Source organism: Pagrus pagrus (genome assembly GCF_965226575.1).
Source record: "Pagrus pagrus genome assembly, chromosome: 22".
NCBI classification, from domain to species: domain Eukaryota; kingdom Metazoa; phylum Chordata; class Actinopteri; order Spariformes; family Sparidae; genus Pagrus; species Pagrus pagrus.
This window is the reverse complement of record NC_140204.1, coordinates 22649175-22668642: the sequence shown is the minus strand read 5'-3', so window position 1 is coordinate 22668642 and position 19468 is coordinate 22649175. Positions and strand designations below refer to the sequence as shown.

Here is a 19468-nt window from a genome sequence, read left to right as displayed (position 1 = left end):
AAAAAGACATGGGGAGTGTTGGGAGCCTAGCTGGTTAGCATGCTAACATCAGTAGGTATCTCTGCAACATAACACAAAGACATCATCATTTCAAAACTGCTTTTCACATTCTGTTATTAATTACATAATGCCCCTTGAAGGTCAAATTATGATGTACTTTGTATTTTGAGATTATTAAAAAGAAAAACTAAAATTATGAGCAAAGCCAAAACTTTTACTTTCATCAGGCTTATAAATCAAAAAGGAGAGTTTTGACTGTCACAAAGATCGAGCTTATCATGTGGGTTTAAAAAAAAATAAAATAAAATTATCACTCCTAAATTGTTGTGGACAGAAGATACAGCGGGGTCAAAACAACAGAGTTGAACGACAGCTCTTGATTTTTTTACAGTGTGCTGTCTCTGCTCATGCGTGATGGGACTCAGCTCCACTCGGGACCACTCGCTCACAAACGCCTGTAGTGTGTGTGTCGGTCCTGTCAGTGAGCAGCAGTGTGTGTGTGTCAGCCGGATCGATACAGCAGCGATTAGTCAGCTCTAATTAGTTCCCATTTAGCACTCAGTCAGTCAGATAGAGCGCGTTCATCTGCTGCTTTCTCCTCCGACAACAACAGCTGGGATGTGTGAGTAGAGAGCCCGCCAGGCTCACCCGCAGCGCCAAGAGGTGTCTCCAAACATGGACAGGATAGGGGTGTCATTCCTGGACCCTCTGGATGATTACGAGTTAATTCATCGGATTGGGTGCGGCACCTATGGAGATGTGTTCAAGGTGAGTGAGAACATTTCCTCGTGTTTTCATGCGGCAGAAAGCCTCCATCAGGACGATTAGTTCATGAACAAAGCTTCTCTCAGCGCACACACACTGCAGGCTGGCTCACTTCCTGCCATCAAGGTGAAACTGCATTTGGAGAAGTCTCTGTTATGTATCAAGTAACACAATGTATACTGTCAGGCCTGTTCTGGCCCAAGTCCTGCTGCATGGTGGAGGATTTGCACAACCTGAGGCTTGACATCAACACACTTATCAAGACTGGACATCTTCTTACTGCCACTGTAAGCACAGAGCTGCAGGTCACACAATCAACTAACAGTCAGAGTGGACTGTCAACATAATGTTCACGTTGTAAGAAAAAATGCTTAAAAGCGGAACATTGATGTGAGGGAGTGTAGGAAATAGAGTCAGTAGGTAAGGGTAGAGTCAGTGTGTGTGTGTGTGTGTGTGTGTGTGTGTGTGCTTGGCATGATGTCATTTCATCCAAGCCAGCCAGGTTAACCTGTCAGCCTCTGAGAAGCCCAGCCAACAGGCAGGTGTTTTACAGGGCACAGCAGCAGCAGCCTGTTGCATCAGTTGTGCCACAGGTTCATGTTGTCGTCATAATTGTGGCCAATATATATCACATCTCCTATCACCAAGTCGCTTTATATTACAATATCCATATATATGATAATATATCTATATATCTATCTATATCTATCTCCTAGGCAAACCAACAGTGTGGTATACACAGTATATAGTAGATGAGGAGGTCTGTTTTGGGCTAACAAACAAAAAATTAATTGGCCACTATTTTGATCATCTATTAATCTTTTCAGTCATTTTTCAAGCAAAATTGCCAAATATTCTCTGTGACCAGCCTCCCAGATGTGAGGATGTGCTGTTTCTCCTCTGTTGTACAGTCGATTGAATATCTTTAGGTTCTGGACCGTTGGTCGGACAAAACAAGCAAACTGAAGGCATTGGTGTTGGCTCCGAGAAAATGTGAATGACGGTTTTTCACTATTGTTTAAAGGAGCACTCTGTAGTTTTGTTGAAGAAATGTTAATGAGCAGAGAAAGATGTTCATTGGCTGATTGTTTTTCTGCCTACACAAACTAAATAAACAAACTCTCTTTGTTTTCATGACTGAATAAACAAACAGACCTTAAAGGACAACACAATTTATACGGTTTTACTTTGTTTATATGTGGCGGACCCTGCCACCTTTCTAACTTCAAACAGCGTTCTGGGACCTCTGAGAACAGCTTGTTTATTCACTTACGGAGAAAATACATATTTCTGAGTTTGTCTTTGTCATTTAGGGTTGCAACAGTATCTCATAAAATATCACAGTTTCACAGTATTACATGATTCCTGATCAGTTACAATGGCCTTTAACAGAATGAAAACAGAAGGGTTTTCTTTGCTTTATTGTAATTTCACAAAATATTGTTTCCTGACAGGATATTATTTAAATAACAACAATATGGTAGAATTTGATATTGTAACTAAACAAATGTACACGGTCAAATATACCAAAGTATATCTATAAAATGGTATACCCCTGCCACCCTCGGTTTAATATCACCACATAAACAGAAGTGAAATGTTTGTGCTGGTCACAAGTCACAGTATACACCGTCAGATCCTCCGTCCTCTGTATTCAGTAGAATACAGGCTGACGTCGTCTCCGTTCACTCGATTATTTGAGCGTCAGGATGCAAACATCCTGTGCTGCTAACCCGCCCCGGTGCCTTGTGCATCCTGCAGAAGCAGCACAAGAATTTGTATTGTTCCTTTTTTATCCCCCCACGCCAGAAATATGAGGGACTCCTCATCTGTTCAGAGGGCCTCTCTGCTGCTTGTTATACTGCAGCTGGATTCTTTAGAGATTTTTTTTTTTTTAGAGATTTTACAGTTTTTTTTCCCATTAGAACTCACATGTGGCACAGGAAGTGATGAGTTTTCAGTTCAGTTTCTGTTGTTTGTTCATGACAGGTGTGCCAGACGGTGGATTTTATGTTCAGGGCTGAACATTCAATAAGTGCAAAATCAGCTTCTGAAACTGCTCTGCCTACATACAGATGCGTGACAAGTTAAAGTAAAAAACAACATATTGTGTTAACAAGGCCTTCAGGACTGCTCCTTATCATAGATTCTTTATGTGTGCACCCAGCAGATTGTGATAGTGTCAGAGCATTTGATTCACATATTTTCATTCCGTTTTCTCAATAAGCTGTTCATTGAGCCTTTGCACTGTAAATGTGAAAGAGGAATTTCACCGATTCTTCAGTGTGTGTTTCCTGGTGTTGGGGAGTACTACCACATATGTGACAAAGGTGTATAAAGTCTTTACTGTCTCCAGAGGGGGCTGTGAGAACTCTGATAAATGTCCTCAAGTGATGTCACTTGAGTCAGCGTCTGCTGGGGCTGCAGATTACAAATTTGAAAAAATAAATAATTAGTGTTAGTGTGGAGTTAGAGTTTACCACACCTCTGTAGCCCACTCTGCATCTCTGCTGCAGGCGAGAGGCTCCAGGCTACATGAGCATTCTAGCATAATATACCTGAATCTCTGACTGAGGTGTCAGTGGTTGAGCTGAATGATGGGTCATGTAGGAAACAAGGTTTAAACAAAGAAGAAGAATGTATGGACTTTTTTAAGACTGCCCATTTTGAGTCTGACATTGTTATGGTCTAATGCTCTTCCTCTCTGTTACTGTAGCTCTGTTTTTGGTCACCACCCCCCCTGAGAAAAATATCTGGCTCTTCAGCTGCTAAATGCTCCTCTAAATTCATCAGCTAGTCTCTGGGGCTGTAGAACCAAAACAATGAGCTGAAAGACGTTAAAAACCTTCTTCGATCTGAGGGAATCTGCAGAATTGGTGATACAAGTGGCCTCTTACACATAACACATTAATTCACCCATCTTTCATATGAAGATATTGATTGATGCAGCTATAAATATACATTTAGCAGTAGTGCATACAACAGAAGGCCTCATAGGAACTCAATTCACAGAAGAGTCAGGACAAAATTCACAGTAGCATGAACACAGTTTGATTGACAGGTGATTCTTGGCCCTGTAGATGATGACAAACAGATGGATGCAGCCAAGATGGTCTTACATATATGAGCAACATTCAGCTGACGATGACGTTTTATTTTGAACCGGCTTTGCACTACTGTAACATTTGGACATATTGTGTGTCTACTGTGAATGGGACCAGCACTACACACAGTGACAGACAATAGCACATTATCACTCCCACTGCTGCTGTTGGCGGGTTTGGTGGAGCTGAAACTGCAGGAGTCAAGGCTGAAACCTCTGGACATGTGACCGTGTGGGCTTTCAATGGACTCTCATTACACTGCTGTTATTCAGAGGACACTCAGCTCAGAGGTCGTGTGTGTGGTCCTCTTATTAATCTTCATCCATATTCTCCTGTGGCCCAGGCGTGTTTCTGTCTCAAGTGGTCTCTAACTGCCGTTGTAGGGCGATTCAAATGGAAGTTGCATTTGCCAAAAAAAAATTATGATAATATGGACTGTAATGTCTTGCTTGGCTTTTTCTGGTAAATAATACTTTTAGTAAGTTACTTTAGGAAGTAGTGACTTTGTTACTACATTATTGCTCTTTTTCAACCTATTGAATCCTGCCATCATCCATTTCCAATATGAAATGTGAAAATATATTCTGTTTCCAAACAGAAAGGCATTGAGAATATTTCCATTGGATGGAAACTGCAACCAAAATAAGCATGAAGTCTTAGGCTTTTAATAATTTGCTCAAGAATCATATACTGTCAGTGAAGACCTGAAATAGAGCAGATATAGAATATACAGTATATTGTTTGTGATAATTATAGTATAAGTATGATACAGTATGAGTTTGATTCTTTTCACTTATGGGTTTCCTAGCAAGTCAGTATTATACTTCCATATGTAATATGTAAGATTTCTGCATTAAAATGTACAGGAAAAGACCAGACCTTTGTTATATATTCTGTTGAGTTGTGTACTTACATTATCACAAATGTTTTCAACATTGTTCAAATCAGAGAAATCCACAAGTTTCCTCAAGGTAACGCTGTGTTTATTTGGTCGCCTGTCACCAGGAACTTCCGGGATAGAATAAGAGAGTGAGGAAGGAAATGGGTGAACTAGACCAAACTTACTGTGACTGAAACTTTAAAGCATTACCTTGTCCATAAACATTTGTGCCTGAGTCCCAAAGATAAATTTTAATCAATGGTGGTTGTTTAATGGTGTGTTCACCACCAGCGAAGTGAGTTTGACCGTTATTAGCCGATCATTAGTATTGAGACTCTTTACTGATGTGAGTGTATGTTCAACCCAAACTGCCAGATTACTTTACTGTACATTAGCAGTATATTGCAAGCAACTACACACTACGAGGGTGTGTGCATCTGTATGTTTGAATTCAGGTCAACCTCCCACTAAACTCAGCACTCAGCAGAGACTCTGGTTCTCTCTCTTCTTTCCCCCTCTCCTCCTATGTTCATGAAGTAAAGTCCATTTCCCCTCCAGCTCCAGTCAGCAGTCAACATTACAGAACATAAACACCCGACAATGGAGGTCACCTCCACTGATCACTGCTGCAGTCAGGTTGATAAACAGGAGTGAAGATAAATCCACTTTTTAATCCCAAAAGTTAAAAAGTAATCTCTGAGCTCTTCTAACGACGGTAAACATCTCCGGATCAGAACAGAATCTGATGTCACTCCGGGTGTTTATTCCTCCAGAAGGTCTGGCTCTTGCAGTGAAGCAGCGGATCTGCCCCCCCACTCCACACAACCCTCGCCAAACGACTCTTATTTTGTTTTGATTGAGAGAACAGGTGGCAGAAATTACATACTTGGTGTTTAAATTGGGGAAGTTGCAAAATTAGACAGATTCAAAATTAGTAGTTTCAATCCTGCGCATCACAGACTGAGATATTCTGACTTTAGCAAGTCAAGCACCAAACTGCAGGATCCTACAATTCTGATAATGAAACTAGCTCAATAGCATGTGTCATTAGGCCTTCAGAGTCAACTTAGAAAACCCTGATCTAAAAACCGTTGATTCTAATTTTCTTTTGTTCTTATTCGTAGGAAGAGAACGAGACTAACAGTGAAAAAGCACAATGCAAACCATCAACTGAAATTCTCAACACCCAAGGTGTTTATAGGGGACTGTATCAGGAACATGTGATGCATGCAGCAATGTCAGCATTTCTCTCACTGTGGTTTGATGACCAAGCAAGCGGAAATGTTCTTGGGTATTCATTTTAATGTGAATCCACATGTTGATTGGCACCCTGCAATCTGATGAAGCCACTTGTTGGCCTATCTGCATAGTTGTTGTTCACAGGTTGTGTGCTAAATTCACATTAACTCTATCCCATAGTTTACCACGCAGCATTGTCGGCTTTTCTCTAAAGTCACTGGAAAATACCAGGCATTCAACCATGACTGGCATGAACACGGTGCCCTCAGCCAAGGGTTTCATTGTAAATGTAGATCGGTAGATCAGTGCCAGTATTCAGTTTTTTTCCAGGAAGAAAGCAAATATCTCTATCATGTATCTTTTCCTGCTTTACTGATGAATGCTGGCGTGGATTAAACAGTGTTCAGAGTTCAGTGATTCTGATGAAATGACTCAGAAACATGACGGGAGCAATTCATCATGTGTTGAAGGAATTCTGAGGAAAGACTTTTCTCTGGCTCATGTTCTGCTCTGTTGATGGCACTCTAAATGATGGCTCACATTTAGATTTGGATTTTAGCTGTGAGGGCAAGGATCAGCTCATATCTGCTCTTTGTGTTCCTACCCATTTATGCAGAATGACAGAAGTAGGCGAGAGCTGAAGGTTAATTACACGGTCCAGATTATAAAGCACAGTCAAAATAGCTTGTAAGCGGGTGCACTGTGCAATCATACCTCTGCTGAGAAATACGTTACATGTGTCACACTGCCACAGGTTTGCTGAGGAAGTGAGATTTTCTGAGAAAGAAGCATTAGTGCTTGAGACATGAAGGAGGTTAAACCAAGTTCCCATGTTAATCAGTGCGATACAGAGGTGTTAGCAGGTGGACTGAGCCGGGCTAGATGCTTCCCTCTGCTTCCAGTCTTTATACTGAGCTAGCCTAAACCCGTTCTAACTCTAGCTCCTCTAAGATGAGCTCATTCTCAGCTCAATACAAAAATGTTGTATTTAATAAAAAACATATTTTATTTAAGGAGCACTCTGTAGTTTTGTTGAAGAAATGTTAATGAGAAGAGAAAGATGTTCATTGGCTGATCTTTTTCTGCCTAAACAAACTAAATAAACAAACCCTCTTTGTTTCATGACTGAATAAACAGACTGACCTTAAAGGACAACACAATTTATACTGTTTTCCTTTGTTTATATGTGGCGGACCCTGCCACCTTTCTAGCTTCTAGCTTTAATCTTGTAAATATTAAAATTCTGAGTTTGAATTTCTTCTCCAAACATCATAGTGCCCCTAAAGCCTTCTGATAATATGCAATCTATATCTCAATATTGATGCACTTTCTTTGAATACACAACTTTTGAATCACGTAGTCAGGATTTATCTGTCATTGTGTTAGCATTGTTATTTAAAACTTTGCTGATGCTGATTGAAGTCATACAAACTCTCTAAGGACTGTGCTGCATAAATGAAAACACATGCAAATGAAAAGTATTCATTATTGACAACAATGCTTTCGTTTCACCAGAACTGATGATTTTTGGCTATCACATACAAATAGATGGTTGATCACTCAACCCAAATAAAAGCAGTGTCAACAGAGTCAGAAACTCAAGAAATGCCTGAATGCAAGTGAGCGGCCATGTTTGACAAATGTCAGTTCTGCGTGGCTAAAAAGGCTGTGCTCAAGTGGTGTCTGTTTTGTTAGCAGTCAGATTCATCTGTAGTTAGGTTTGCTTCAGCCCTGTTAAAGTGTAGCATTAAGCATCCGTTTCATTGTTATTTCCTGTGGTTTAGTACACTGTACTTTGCGTAGTGATTTAGAACAGTGGTTAAACTTTTGACTAGAGCAATATTTGAGTCATCCTGACAAACTATTTTAATAGTGTTGATGCATTTGGGATTCATGTGAAGTTTGAGTGTAGAGAGAGCTTCCCTGATCAGCACACATACTGTTCTGATTCTAATTATGTTTTGAGAATATACCGGAAAATTGACAGTGTCGTCATAAATTCCAGCACCTTCAGTGAAATTGTGTCATTATTGAAAGCAGTGTCGTATATTCCATTGATGCTAAAACGCTGCAGAGGCAAAGGTGCTGCTCTAAGCTGGAGAATACTGTAAAAAAAATAATTCTGAGTAGATTTCTCTTTTTGATTAATAGTTTGAACCATGTGTGCACTTGGAAGATAAATAGTGCAGTGCGTTCTGTTCTTGTATATTATTTGTTAAAATAGTACACTTACAACCATAATGCAAGTTTTGACAGAAAAAAAAAGTCTCTCAACACTTTTCTTTTATATTACACTCCTGGAGAATTTTGTTGTGTCAGACACTGTCAGTGTGATTGAGAAGTCACGTTAGCAGCTGGAGGATAGCATCAGGTTCCCATGAAGATGACCAAAACCTCTCGCCGAAACATGACCTGAAAACACTGGTGGCTCTTTCATTTCCTTTGAGCCACACTCATCAAAAGTGTGAATTAACCGTTAACCAGGCTTTAGTCTTGTTAACAGTGGAACAGATGTCAGAGTGTTATATGACGTGTCACTCGTAGGGACAAAAAATGATCACCTGACTCTGTGGGGTCTTCTCAGCCTTTACACAGCTTTTCTTTGAGATCATTTTTACAGCCCATATTTTTACTGTTCTGGTTCAGTGTCAGTGCTTTGAGCTGACAGACAATGTTAGCAACTAGCTGCTGAAGAAATGAAACAGAGCTAAAAGGACAGTAAATATTGGACTTCCATTCATCAGGACACAAACACAGCTACTTGCTGTTACAACTATCGCTTCTTTAGAAATGTAAGAGCGATCTAAATCAGACCTAAATGGGACTTGTGCATACCTAGGACTATTTTATATTTACTGAACAGAGGCTACTATTGCATAACGTGGCAATTGCAAGGTAATGGTGAGTGCTAAGATGTAGTGCAACAAAAGCACAGGTTGAGAAAAGTCAGAATTAAACAAGGGTGTGTTTTATTATGTCCACCAAGGAGGTCATGTTTCCCCCTGTGTCTCTTTGCTGGTCGGTTTGTCAGCAGGATTACTCAAAAACTACTGAACAGATTTCCACCAAACTTGGATGAAGGATGAGTCTCAGCCAGAATAGACCCCATTAACTTTTCCTATGTATCTGGATTAAGAGACAGACCCTGGAATGTTTTCTCACTTTCTTTAACATTGTGAGATGTTTTGGTGTTTTTCAACGTTTTTCATTAACTTCTCTGGGAATAACGCATGGATCCTGAGGACAAACATCAGGCATATTTAAATGGCTGGAATCTATGAATGAGTACAAAGGGAAGTGTTTGGCCTTGGCGGAGGTATGCACTCTGAGTGCCATTCTAGTTGCTATTGAATCCACTTTTCATTTTATGAGATGGATAATTTGTTATTCTGCTTTTAAAACTTCCACATTCTTACTTTAATGAGGGCTATATGACAAGCACAAAACTCAACAAGCAGTTTTCAGTTGTTATGTTCGGTTCACCATCATGTTCATGCCCCATGCTGTGCATCTGCATCCAATACAAAACGGTGTGGTCTCATTATAAAGAAATCACAGTGCGACCATAGACTATATATTATTTCTCATTCAGAGGCCGTGTGCTTGTCTGATCAAAGTGCAGTGAAGCTTCCGCTTCCCTTGCCGCCATTATGTAACCCCAAATGGCTGTTATTTCAGGCTTGGCCATGTAAAAACCATCTCAGAGATGTTACTATCAGTGTAGTCACAGGAAGCCTTGCGGTGGAACAGGAAAGAAAACAGGAAGTGAATGCAGCCGAGCCACAGGTTGTGTTGAGTCGACCTGCTGATCCTATTGGTGGCTGCCTCGTTTGTTGTGGATGCCCAAAGTGAAAAGCAGACATTGTGACGTCAGTGCAGTCGCTGAATGGGGATGACTGATGTTCCCAGGAAGAATTGAGGAAGTTGAAACATAGTATAGCTGCCCCAAAACAACATCCCCCTTCACCTCTAAAGTACTGCCGTGACAACACTTGGGTCACAAGCTTACCCAGACCGTGTGAACTGATTAGGAAAGCTCCTGAACTAGTTTGAGTTTCAGTAATGTTTTGACTTCAGCTCTGCAGTCTGTATGGAATGGATCTCAAATCTAATGCTTAAGCTCTACCCGAGCATTAGTTCAGACGGTGTCCACGTGCGAATTTCCACCTCAGCTGATGGAAGTGGATTGAATGCGAACTTAATGCAACATTTAAATTAATATTTTTGTTAATAATAATATCTTGTATTGTTAATATTCATTTAAGTACATTGTTATTGCACTGCTGCTGCTTATCAGTGTGCAAACTATAGCTAACTGGCTGTATAGTTGGTAACAAATGGAAAATGAAAATGTCTTTTGCAACTAACTGATTGTCGAAAGATCATTGAAAATAATCACATTAAAGTTCTACACAGAGGGGACTTAATATAACCTTGTTTGAATAGTCTGCCATTTGACCCCATTTGCTTTGCTTTTTTATAAAATTTGCTGATGATAAGAGAAATAAAGAATAAAACCGGCACTGTACTCCTTTAACATCAACGCACAATACATCATCTCTGCCACTGATAGTCTCTCTATTAAAATGAAACAAAAGCTGCAGTGTTGTGTGAGGAGGGCCGGGCCGGGCCGGGCCGGGCCGGTGCTCAGCTGCTTAGAGCTGGCCAGCTCCGGAGGAGAGAGTCTAGTGGAGGAATAAACACCCACAGTCACATCTGATTCTGCTCTGCCGTTTACCAACCGGAGAGCGCTGAGATTGCTTTTTAACTTTTAGGAATAAAAAGTGGATTTATCTTCACTCCTGTTTACCACCCTGACTTCAGCAGGGATCCTCAGCGTCTCTGATGGATCTTCATGGATCACAGATAAAACATTGTATTGTTTGGTAGCTCTCTGACCCTTAAACCCACACAATGAGCTAGTTTTAATCACACAGTCCAAGTATATGTCTGTAGTAAGTAATACTGCTATCAGTGTTTGTGACTTTGATGTACCTGGGGTTTGTCTGGGACTGCCAGCAGGAAAGAGCTCTCTGTGCCAATATTATTTGCCCTTTCTGTGGAATCAATACAAGGTTAAAGCCACAGTGAGACTGCAGGCTAAACTAATTACAAGTCTTTTATCATCAGGATAGCAAAGTCAGTAGTTGGATATATGCCCAGGTTTTCTTATCCTGATGGAGGAGGCAGGTGGCAGAGCTCCAACCAGGATTTCTACAGACTCTGTTAGTGTACATGTTAGCATGTGAAAGACCAATCAACAGTGGACTTCATTCAAGAACATTTGTGTATTCCAGTGATGGAAAGTAACTAATTTGTACATTTAGTCCAGTACTGTGCTCAAATACCATTTTGAGGGACTTCTACTTTACTTAAAGGAAAACTACCGTTTTTTACAACCTGGAACTTATTTTTAGCAAAATATATGATTATTTACTCACCCAGATAACTTTGGTGTCATTTGAAGTCGTTCGGAAGAGCCCGGACTCAGAGCCCGGACTCAGAGGGGAATAGCGCTAGCGTATCGTAACAAAATATTGGTGAAATGAACTAGTTTCGTGGCAGATAATGCTCATAAAGGCTGCGCTTCGGTGCCCCGTCACTCGCATTATATGGATATATCGGCGCTACACTGGATCTAATTTCATCCGAACGACGCCAAATGACACCAAAGTTATCTGGGTGAGTAAATGATCATATATTTTGCTAGAAATAAGGTCCAGGTTGTAAAAAACGGTAGTTATCCTTTAAGTATTTCCATTTTCTGTTACTTTATGCTTTCACTGCAATACATTTTGAAGCAAATGTTGTACTTTACTCAGTACTTTACACTTGCAGTGCATTTAAGATTCAAGGTTAATTCCATTGTCATTCCACCACACAGGGTTGTACAATGAAATGTAAGTTGTAGTCCTTTTATGCTACACAAGATAAACAATTTTTATGCTGCTCTGTAGTCTGGTGGTACAGCAGCAGATACTTGTGTATCTGTTGTCAGATGGCAGCAGGGTGAACAGACTGTGGCTGGGTGGCTGTTGTCTTTTAGTATCTTTGGGCTCTGTGCAGACATCTCGCCTCACTGATGTCACTGATGCTCTGTAGATGGCACCAGCTGCTGTAGAGCCCTCCTGTCCTGGGCCGTGATGAACCATGCCAGTTTGTCATGTTTCCAGTCAGGATGCAGATGAGTACGTGCGTGTTCATGTGTGGGTTTTTAATGAGTAATGAATATTTGTACAGCGTGTCAGTGGGAAAATGCTCATGAGTAGTAGGGCTGCAGGATATGGTCAAAAAGTGATATTGCGATTATTTTGACAGATGTGATATAATTCATGTTTATTATGGATGATTAAATTTCACATCACAATTTTCATCATTGAAAAACTAGTAAAATCATGATGATGTGGCATTTCTCCCAGTCTCTGCAAGACAAACATGTTTGATTACATCTGGAGAATAAGCTTTGAAGGCCATCTCTGCAGCACTACAACATTTCATTAAAACACTGTTTTGTGACACATTGTACCTTTATAAAATAATTGCACTTCTTGCCATTTGGATATTGCACTTAGTCTCACTGCGATTTGCTTATTTTGTGATTGATTGTGCAGCCCTAATAAGTAGGTGAGTACAAAGGTGAAAATGTGCATGTTAAAAAGTGAACAGCGTTCGTGAGTGTATGTTGTTTAGTAAGAACGTGTTCAGAAGTACACATTCAAGAATACGTTTTCGGTTGCAGAGTCTATTTATGAGTAAGAGTTCATTCATGGTCAACTATCTTTCACAAAAGTAGCACTCATGAGTTAAAAAAGGCTGAAGTTGGAGTCAGTCTGCAGACCATAGCGATCTTAAATTATCTGCAGAATATGTGCTCCACAACAAACTAACCAACTACAGTAACTGATGCCAAATCCTCAGTCCAGTAAAATGTTCAGATGTGTTCAGCTCTTCTCAATGAATGTGCTCTTCACAGCCTGGAAGTATTGAAGTTAGTAGCCGTCTAATTTGTGCTGCATTTGAGTTTTTCTGTCTGGTGCACTGTTATCTGTTACATGTCCTCTTAGGTTATTGTGTGAAGAAATGCAAAGGCATGTTTCATTGTTGTGCAAAGCACACTATGCCTCGTCTGGGGCATAGAGCAGCTTGATACCAGCTGTGAAGGCACATCACCCAGGCTTTCAAAACCACAACAGTGTGCTCTATCACAGCGTGGGTATGCATCTGACGCACATTACGCAAGCTATCTGTTTTCTGTGTGTGCGAGTTGTCATGAGCCAAGGAGCTAAAGTATGACCTTGAATCTTGAGGTGAATCTTATAGAAATGACAAGGTCATTATGCACAGGACAAAATAATGTGTCAAAGACAAGACATGAGCGCCTTGCTTTAGTTGACACCTACTACCATGTTTTGACTAGAGAGTCGTGCATTCCCCTAGCTACTGAGAAGCAGGTTGCAATTTTTGTTATTTGTACGTTGATATTGTGATACTACTTGCTATTGTGTAAGATTATTGGTCTGGATGAGGTGCTAAAATGTGTGTATGTGTTTGTACACAGTCTATTGTTCATGATGTTACAGCCTGCCAATTCATTTTGATCCCATTTCCACTTGATGCTAACATCTGATCTGTGACCTGTGGCCTTTTGCATTTGCTCCTTGTGTTAATAAGCATATCTTAATATAAGTTTTAAGTTAGTTAGGTGGGGCTTGTGAACTCAACAAACAAAGTCAAAGAAAAAAATGGCATGAATGTGTCAAGTGATGTGGATTACATATGACCTGCGGCACAGTTGCACCATCTGTCTCTTGTTCTGTTACAGTCTACTGCTGTATTTTCTTTTTTCTGTCAGATGACGGGAACAATGTTCATAAAAACTGATGTATTCACTTAAATTCACCTCACAAAGTGCCCCAATGTTAAATCAATTAACATACATCTCCTGATGTGCGCACTTGGACACATCATCAGTGTTGTTTCCTGGAGTCTTACAACAGACGCCCTCGTCCAGGTGACCCGACCGAGGTTCACCAAACCTCAGCCTGTGTTCAGATGGCACTATGCTGACCTGCATCTGTCTCCCCTTCACAGCCAGAGCCATCTGGAGGCTTATTCAGCTGCTTCTGCATTGTTATTGATGGTTCAGATCGTCTTATCTTATCTCATGTCATCTTTCTTCGGTTTGCGCCCGTTATGCCCAGGATTCTGTAGACCTTGAAAAACCTCTTCAAGATGGTGCACTGAGATCAATTTCCGAGTCACAGGCCGGAGGACAGGGGAGAGAGGAGACAACGAGGCATGAAATAAAGAAATGAGAAGAGCCCATCGCAACCTAACAATGTCACACTGCTTCCAGATGTCCTGTGTCCTGTCCAATCACATTCCAGTGACAATGCGCTCTGCAGGCAAATGCACCCATGCATTTACATGTGCATCTGTGATATCCAGACAAAATACAGACACAGATAATATGTTAGTGTTAGGTGTAAATGCGATCGTAAAGTCTGTCTTCCTTTGTCTTTGTGGAGAAGCAGTGTTAGGCAGTGTGACATACAGCGGTTAGTCTGATAAGAGCTTTGATCAGCAGCAGGAGATGAGAAACACCTGATCTGTTTCTCATCTTCCTCTGGAATGCTCCTCTGGTCAGTAGTGGAGAGGAAGTGCTGAGGTGGAATGGGCTCTAACAGGTTGCAGATTTCCATGAGAACAACCTACGTTCATCCAAAGCATGGTATTTGAGTCTGGCAGTATATCAGCATGTTCTCTAAATACAAGTTTCTGAGTTGAGGCGTCCAATAGGAGCAGCTTTGTGTCGGGTTTAAACCTTGAAGTTAACTCAGATGGCTTCAACCTCTATTTAACTGGATTTGTTTGGGAATGACTTCAGCATGTCATTATTTATGTGACTGCTTTGAACATAAAACCTGAATCTCCTACAATGACCCAGTCCTTCTGTGTACAGTTTAGTGTGTGTGTGTGTGTGTGTGTGTGTGTATATACAATATGGTCCTCTGCTGATAAATATATCATGTTTTGTATTTTTCTAGCTTGAGGTTACATGCTGTCACAATGATGTTTGTACTGTGTATGTTTATATTCATTCATTACATTTTCGTCCCTTTCAGGCTCGTAACATCAGTACGTCTGAGCTGGCTGCCATCAAGATTGTCAAGCTAGACCCTGGTATGTTCACTGTCCAAACTGACACAACATGCTCACAACTTTTTTTCTTCCTTGTTTGAATTATATGTATCAACAGTCTGAACTGTGCCTTCGCCAGTCAGTCAGCCAGGAGAGAAGATCAGTGTCAGTTTCATTGGAGAGCTTATGGCAGGTCAGGTTAGCAGTTTCCTCTTGTTTCCAGTCTTTGTGCTCAGCCAGGTCAATATGTGACATCATCTTAAGGTTCTGTGTATAGAGTGGTGTAGTCTGCAGTCCTAAAACACAGAAATCAGTTAGCATGTTAGCACTTCCTGTTCCCTCGTCTCAAAGTCTGGGAGTTTTTCGCATGTGTTTTCAGTTAAATGTCTGAAATTAGGTGTGTGGTTACCACAGGCTGATGATATTTACATGTTCTGTTCTACAACATAAAATACATCATTTAATGTCCCACAGTTTAATTATAAAGCTCTTACTTGTCTTAAAAACATGTCTAAATGAGACTACAGAGGTTGTCTGGGACATTACACGTCATCACAGCGAACACAGAGACTCATCTACTCACTAGTCCGTCTTTACAGGCCCACTTCAGTGACAAACTATTCTAACTCTGACTTTACAACTTGTACAGTGATCACTTTATAGAAAACCTGTATAGTAATTGTGTAGTAAGATGCTAAGCAGTGGTGACGTTTAAGTCATGTAACCGTGATGTCGTCTGTTTACAGCCTAACAGTAGCTTTTTACTGCTTGAGATTTAAACTGCGCTTCAAAAATCATAAAGTGGTGTTCAAAACAGTGGTCCTAGAGTGAGACATATCCAACGACAGCTGATCTCCAGTTTTGAGACCAAGGACAGTGTGGCTGACACTGGCTGATGCCAACGTTGACCCATGTGACAGCTACTTTGTAATAATAAAATAAAAAAGGATGATGCCAGTTGATGACATGTCTCTGCCTGGGTATAAATTTCACAAATTGTCAGACTGTTCCTTTAGAATTTAACTCTAAATCAAATGTAGATTAACATTTTATCATGTCTATCTTAAAACAATAACATGCTCATGTACATTATGAAACGATGGCTGTACTCATCCCTTCTGTCCATACTGTCTGCAGAGAGACTCACTCATGAATTAATTGTAGTGTAAAGTTATGGAGGACCAAATCACAGTCCTCACTCTCTGCAGAGATACATGCAGAAGTTTACTGAATCTAATATGAGCTTCAGCAGTCTGAGTTAGAGTGGTGCCGACCTACCCTGCTCCGTCTTTAGAAGGGCCAGATTTTAAATACATTCCAGATGTCTGACCGGCAAAGCTCTGAATTTAAATGTGTTAAAACAATGCACTAATTATTTTTTTCTCTACTTCATTAGTTTTCACAATTAAAAATAATTATTAATAATTATTACAAAAGTAAAGACACAAATAATGCACCTTTATATTGTTTTAGTAGTTAAGTAGGTTGTCAGTTTGACTCTTAAATACCCCCTGCTTAAACAGCCTGGGTTTAAATATTTTAATTAAATAATTGTACTGAAGCCCTAAACTGACATGGGTCAAACATTATTATTATATCCACAAAGTTTGTCTCCTTGAGATCTCGAGTAAATCATCCTATTATCTCAGGAAATCAACATTTGTTATTCTGTGATAATGACTTAAATAACTTGTGGTCTTAAGAAAACAAATAAAACTTAACTCGTTATCACAGGAAGACTGAGGAAATAATATGTTTGACCCATGACCTTTAAGGGCTTCCTTATTTTTGTGCTTATTGACAGACATAACCAATGAATGGGCTAATAAACCAACTTATAAAATGAGCAAAGGGCTGGAAATAGGTTGTAAAAGGGCCACATTTGGCTCCCAGGCCACCAGTTGAATAGGTCTGGTGTAGTGTATTGAAGTATATTCTAAAGTTAAGGACTTTTTTTGTACAAATGTGTCTCTAAACTAAACTGACTGCTGCCATGCTGAGCTGCAGTGAAGGGACAGCATCACAAAGACAGAACTTCTTCTGCAACTTTCTGAAATACTTGCTTAAGATGTTCATTCCCGAAAAGTTCCAAACAGGTGTTTTTGGAGCATTCCACAAGTTTCTCAGTCTTTCGTTGCCTCTGTCCAAACTTGTTTGGAACGTGTTGCTGCCATCAAATTCATAATAAACATGTGTTTACAAAAATCAATGAAGCTGATGAGGTCAAACGTTACATATACTATTTTTGTATTGTTTTCAAGTCAGTACATGTTAAAAAGGATTAGCAAATTCTTTTTTTGTTATGTTTTACAACCTTTTTTGGTTTTTCGACAAACTCAGGCTGCTTCATATAGCTTTGAATGACCCTGGGGGTGCATCGCAGTGGAAAATGACTTCGTATTTGTCCCATAGCACAAACATTGAAATAATATTAACATGGCTGTTATGGACAGGTGGGCAAATTACTGTAACTGCTAAATCTTTTGACACGTATATGGCCATGTGAGTGTTGTTTTAAGATAGAATTCAAATGTAAACCTATCCTGTAATGTATTGTTATTAGATATTCATATCTATGTGTGGTGGGGAAACCAAAGCCAGCCCACTTGAAGCTTCAAATTCTGGTACTGGTACATGATGGTACTTTTTTCAGGTTAAGCACTCACTGATTCAAATAAACTACAGGCTTCCTTACAATATTCCACGATAACTGGGCCCTCTTCACTGCAGGTCCTACACCATTTGAATGAGCGCTCACTAATGAATGAGGCTACGATGGGCAGAAAGTTACACTAACGTCACACAGAGACTCGTCCCTACAGGCACGGCCACTTCAAAACCACCTTGGAAATGTGTGTTTGAGAAAATTATCGGGCAGCCGGGCCATTAAACATTAGTGGAAAAGCAGTGTGACTCTGCGCCTGAGAACATGAGAAAAACTCAAAAACATGACGTGCAGCACGGCAGAGGAGTGTGCGCCAGGCACACCATGCCATAGGAAAACAGTTGTATTTCTGGTGACGTGTCTCGGTTTGATTGGCCAACGAAATGCTTAAGCAGTCGATCACACCGAGACACGGCGCTGAAAACACGGCGTGCGCTCCACCCCTGCACTGTGCAATCATATCAGATTTTAAATTAATTTAAAATTAACTTTAATTAGTTAAATGTTCATTATGAATGAAAAAAGCGGTGAGACCTCGGCTTGAGTTGAAAAGTTTAGAATATTTCAACTTCTAAAAGCCGCTAGATAAACATGACACCCAGGACGTGTTTCTAGAGATGTGTCTCGTTGTTCTCGGCCATAAGAACTTTCAACTTTTCAACACAAGGCGTGGAGTTGCTCCAGTTGATGGCCGGTTTTGCAGGCAGCCTGCTCCACAGCAGCACCACACTGTTCTGCCCAAACCGGCTTGTCCAAGGTGTTTGTGAAGCATGTCTGTGTGACTGAAGCCTTAAACAGCATTAAGTCTTTTTTCTCATTTAATGCTGATTATGAGCAGTACATCAACACACCTCTCTGTCTAACGAAGATAAATAAATACATGAATTGACACAGAAACTGGCCCGATGTTAAGTGAATGGTGTATCAGACTAACATACCAGTACTCCCACTTGTCTAACCCAACGGTTTACTGGTCTGTAATTTTCATTGACACCAGACTGTTGTGAGAGAAAACACTCACTGAGCTGTCTGTCTCTTCAGGTGATGACATCACATCCATCCAGCAGGAGATTACAATGATGAAGGAGTGCAAGCACAAAAACATCGTGGCCTACTTCGGCAGCTACCACAGGTGCTGTGTGTTATCAGCCTGTCCACATCGCATGTGTGGGATTCCTCAGATTGTTGGTGGTCTGAATTATGTGGAATTTGACTTTTGTTTTCCCCACACTGCTGCTGGATTCCTCTCCCACTCTTTCAAGTGCTTCGTTAGATTGTTGGATGCATGCATAAGCTTCAGAATATTAGGGAGTGTCTACTGGTGTTTCCTTTAGTTACTGAATGCCTCAGTGTTGTCCTCCACAATCCCTGCAAAGAAAAACACCAAGATAATAGTTGTATGTCTCCCTTCAGGAACACCAAGCTGTGGATCTGCATGGAGTACTGCGGTGGAGGCTCACTTCAGGACATGTATCATGGTATAAATACAAATAGATCTTGTATTTCATCCAATTTAAGTGCTAATTATCTGCAACTCGTTTTAAAAAGTGCCACATTACCAATTAAAGGAACAGTGGGAGGGTTGTTTGCAGTCTTACCCAGAAAAGGTGAAAAAGATCAACATAGATTTTCACATTTCTGTGCACATTGTACATTCATACACACAGAATCAAC

General features: G+C 40.4%; 1 protein-coding gene across 5 annotated transcripts in view; it reads left to right on the top strand.

Moving 5' to 3' along the window:
• Positions 1-420: 420 nt before the first annotated feature.
• map4k2 (mitogen-activated protein kinase kinase kinase kinase 2) overlaps positions 421-19468 on the top strand; it is a 42368-nt gene continuing 23320 nt past the window's right edge. For all 5 annotated transcript variants that reach the window (XM_084345071.1, XM_084345069.1, XM_084345070.1 and 2 more), the window contains exons 1-4: positions 421-768; positions 15114-15171; positions 18836-18926; positions 19208-19272. In XM_084345071.1, coding sequence (XP_084201197.1) covers positions 676-768; positions 15114-15171; positions 18836-18926; positions 19208-19272 — 307 coding nt within the window. In that variant the 5' untranslated portion in view covers positions 421-675. The remainder of the gene's footprint in view (positions 769-15113; positions 15172-18835; positions 18927-19207; positions 19273-19468) is intronic.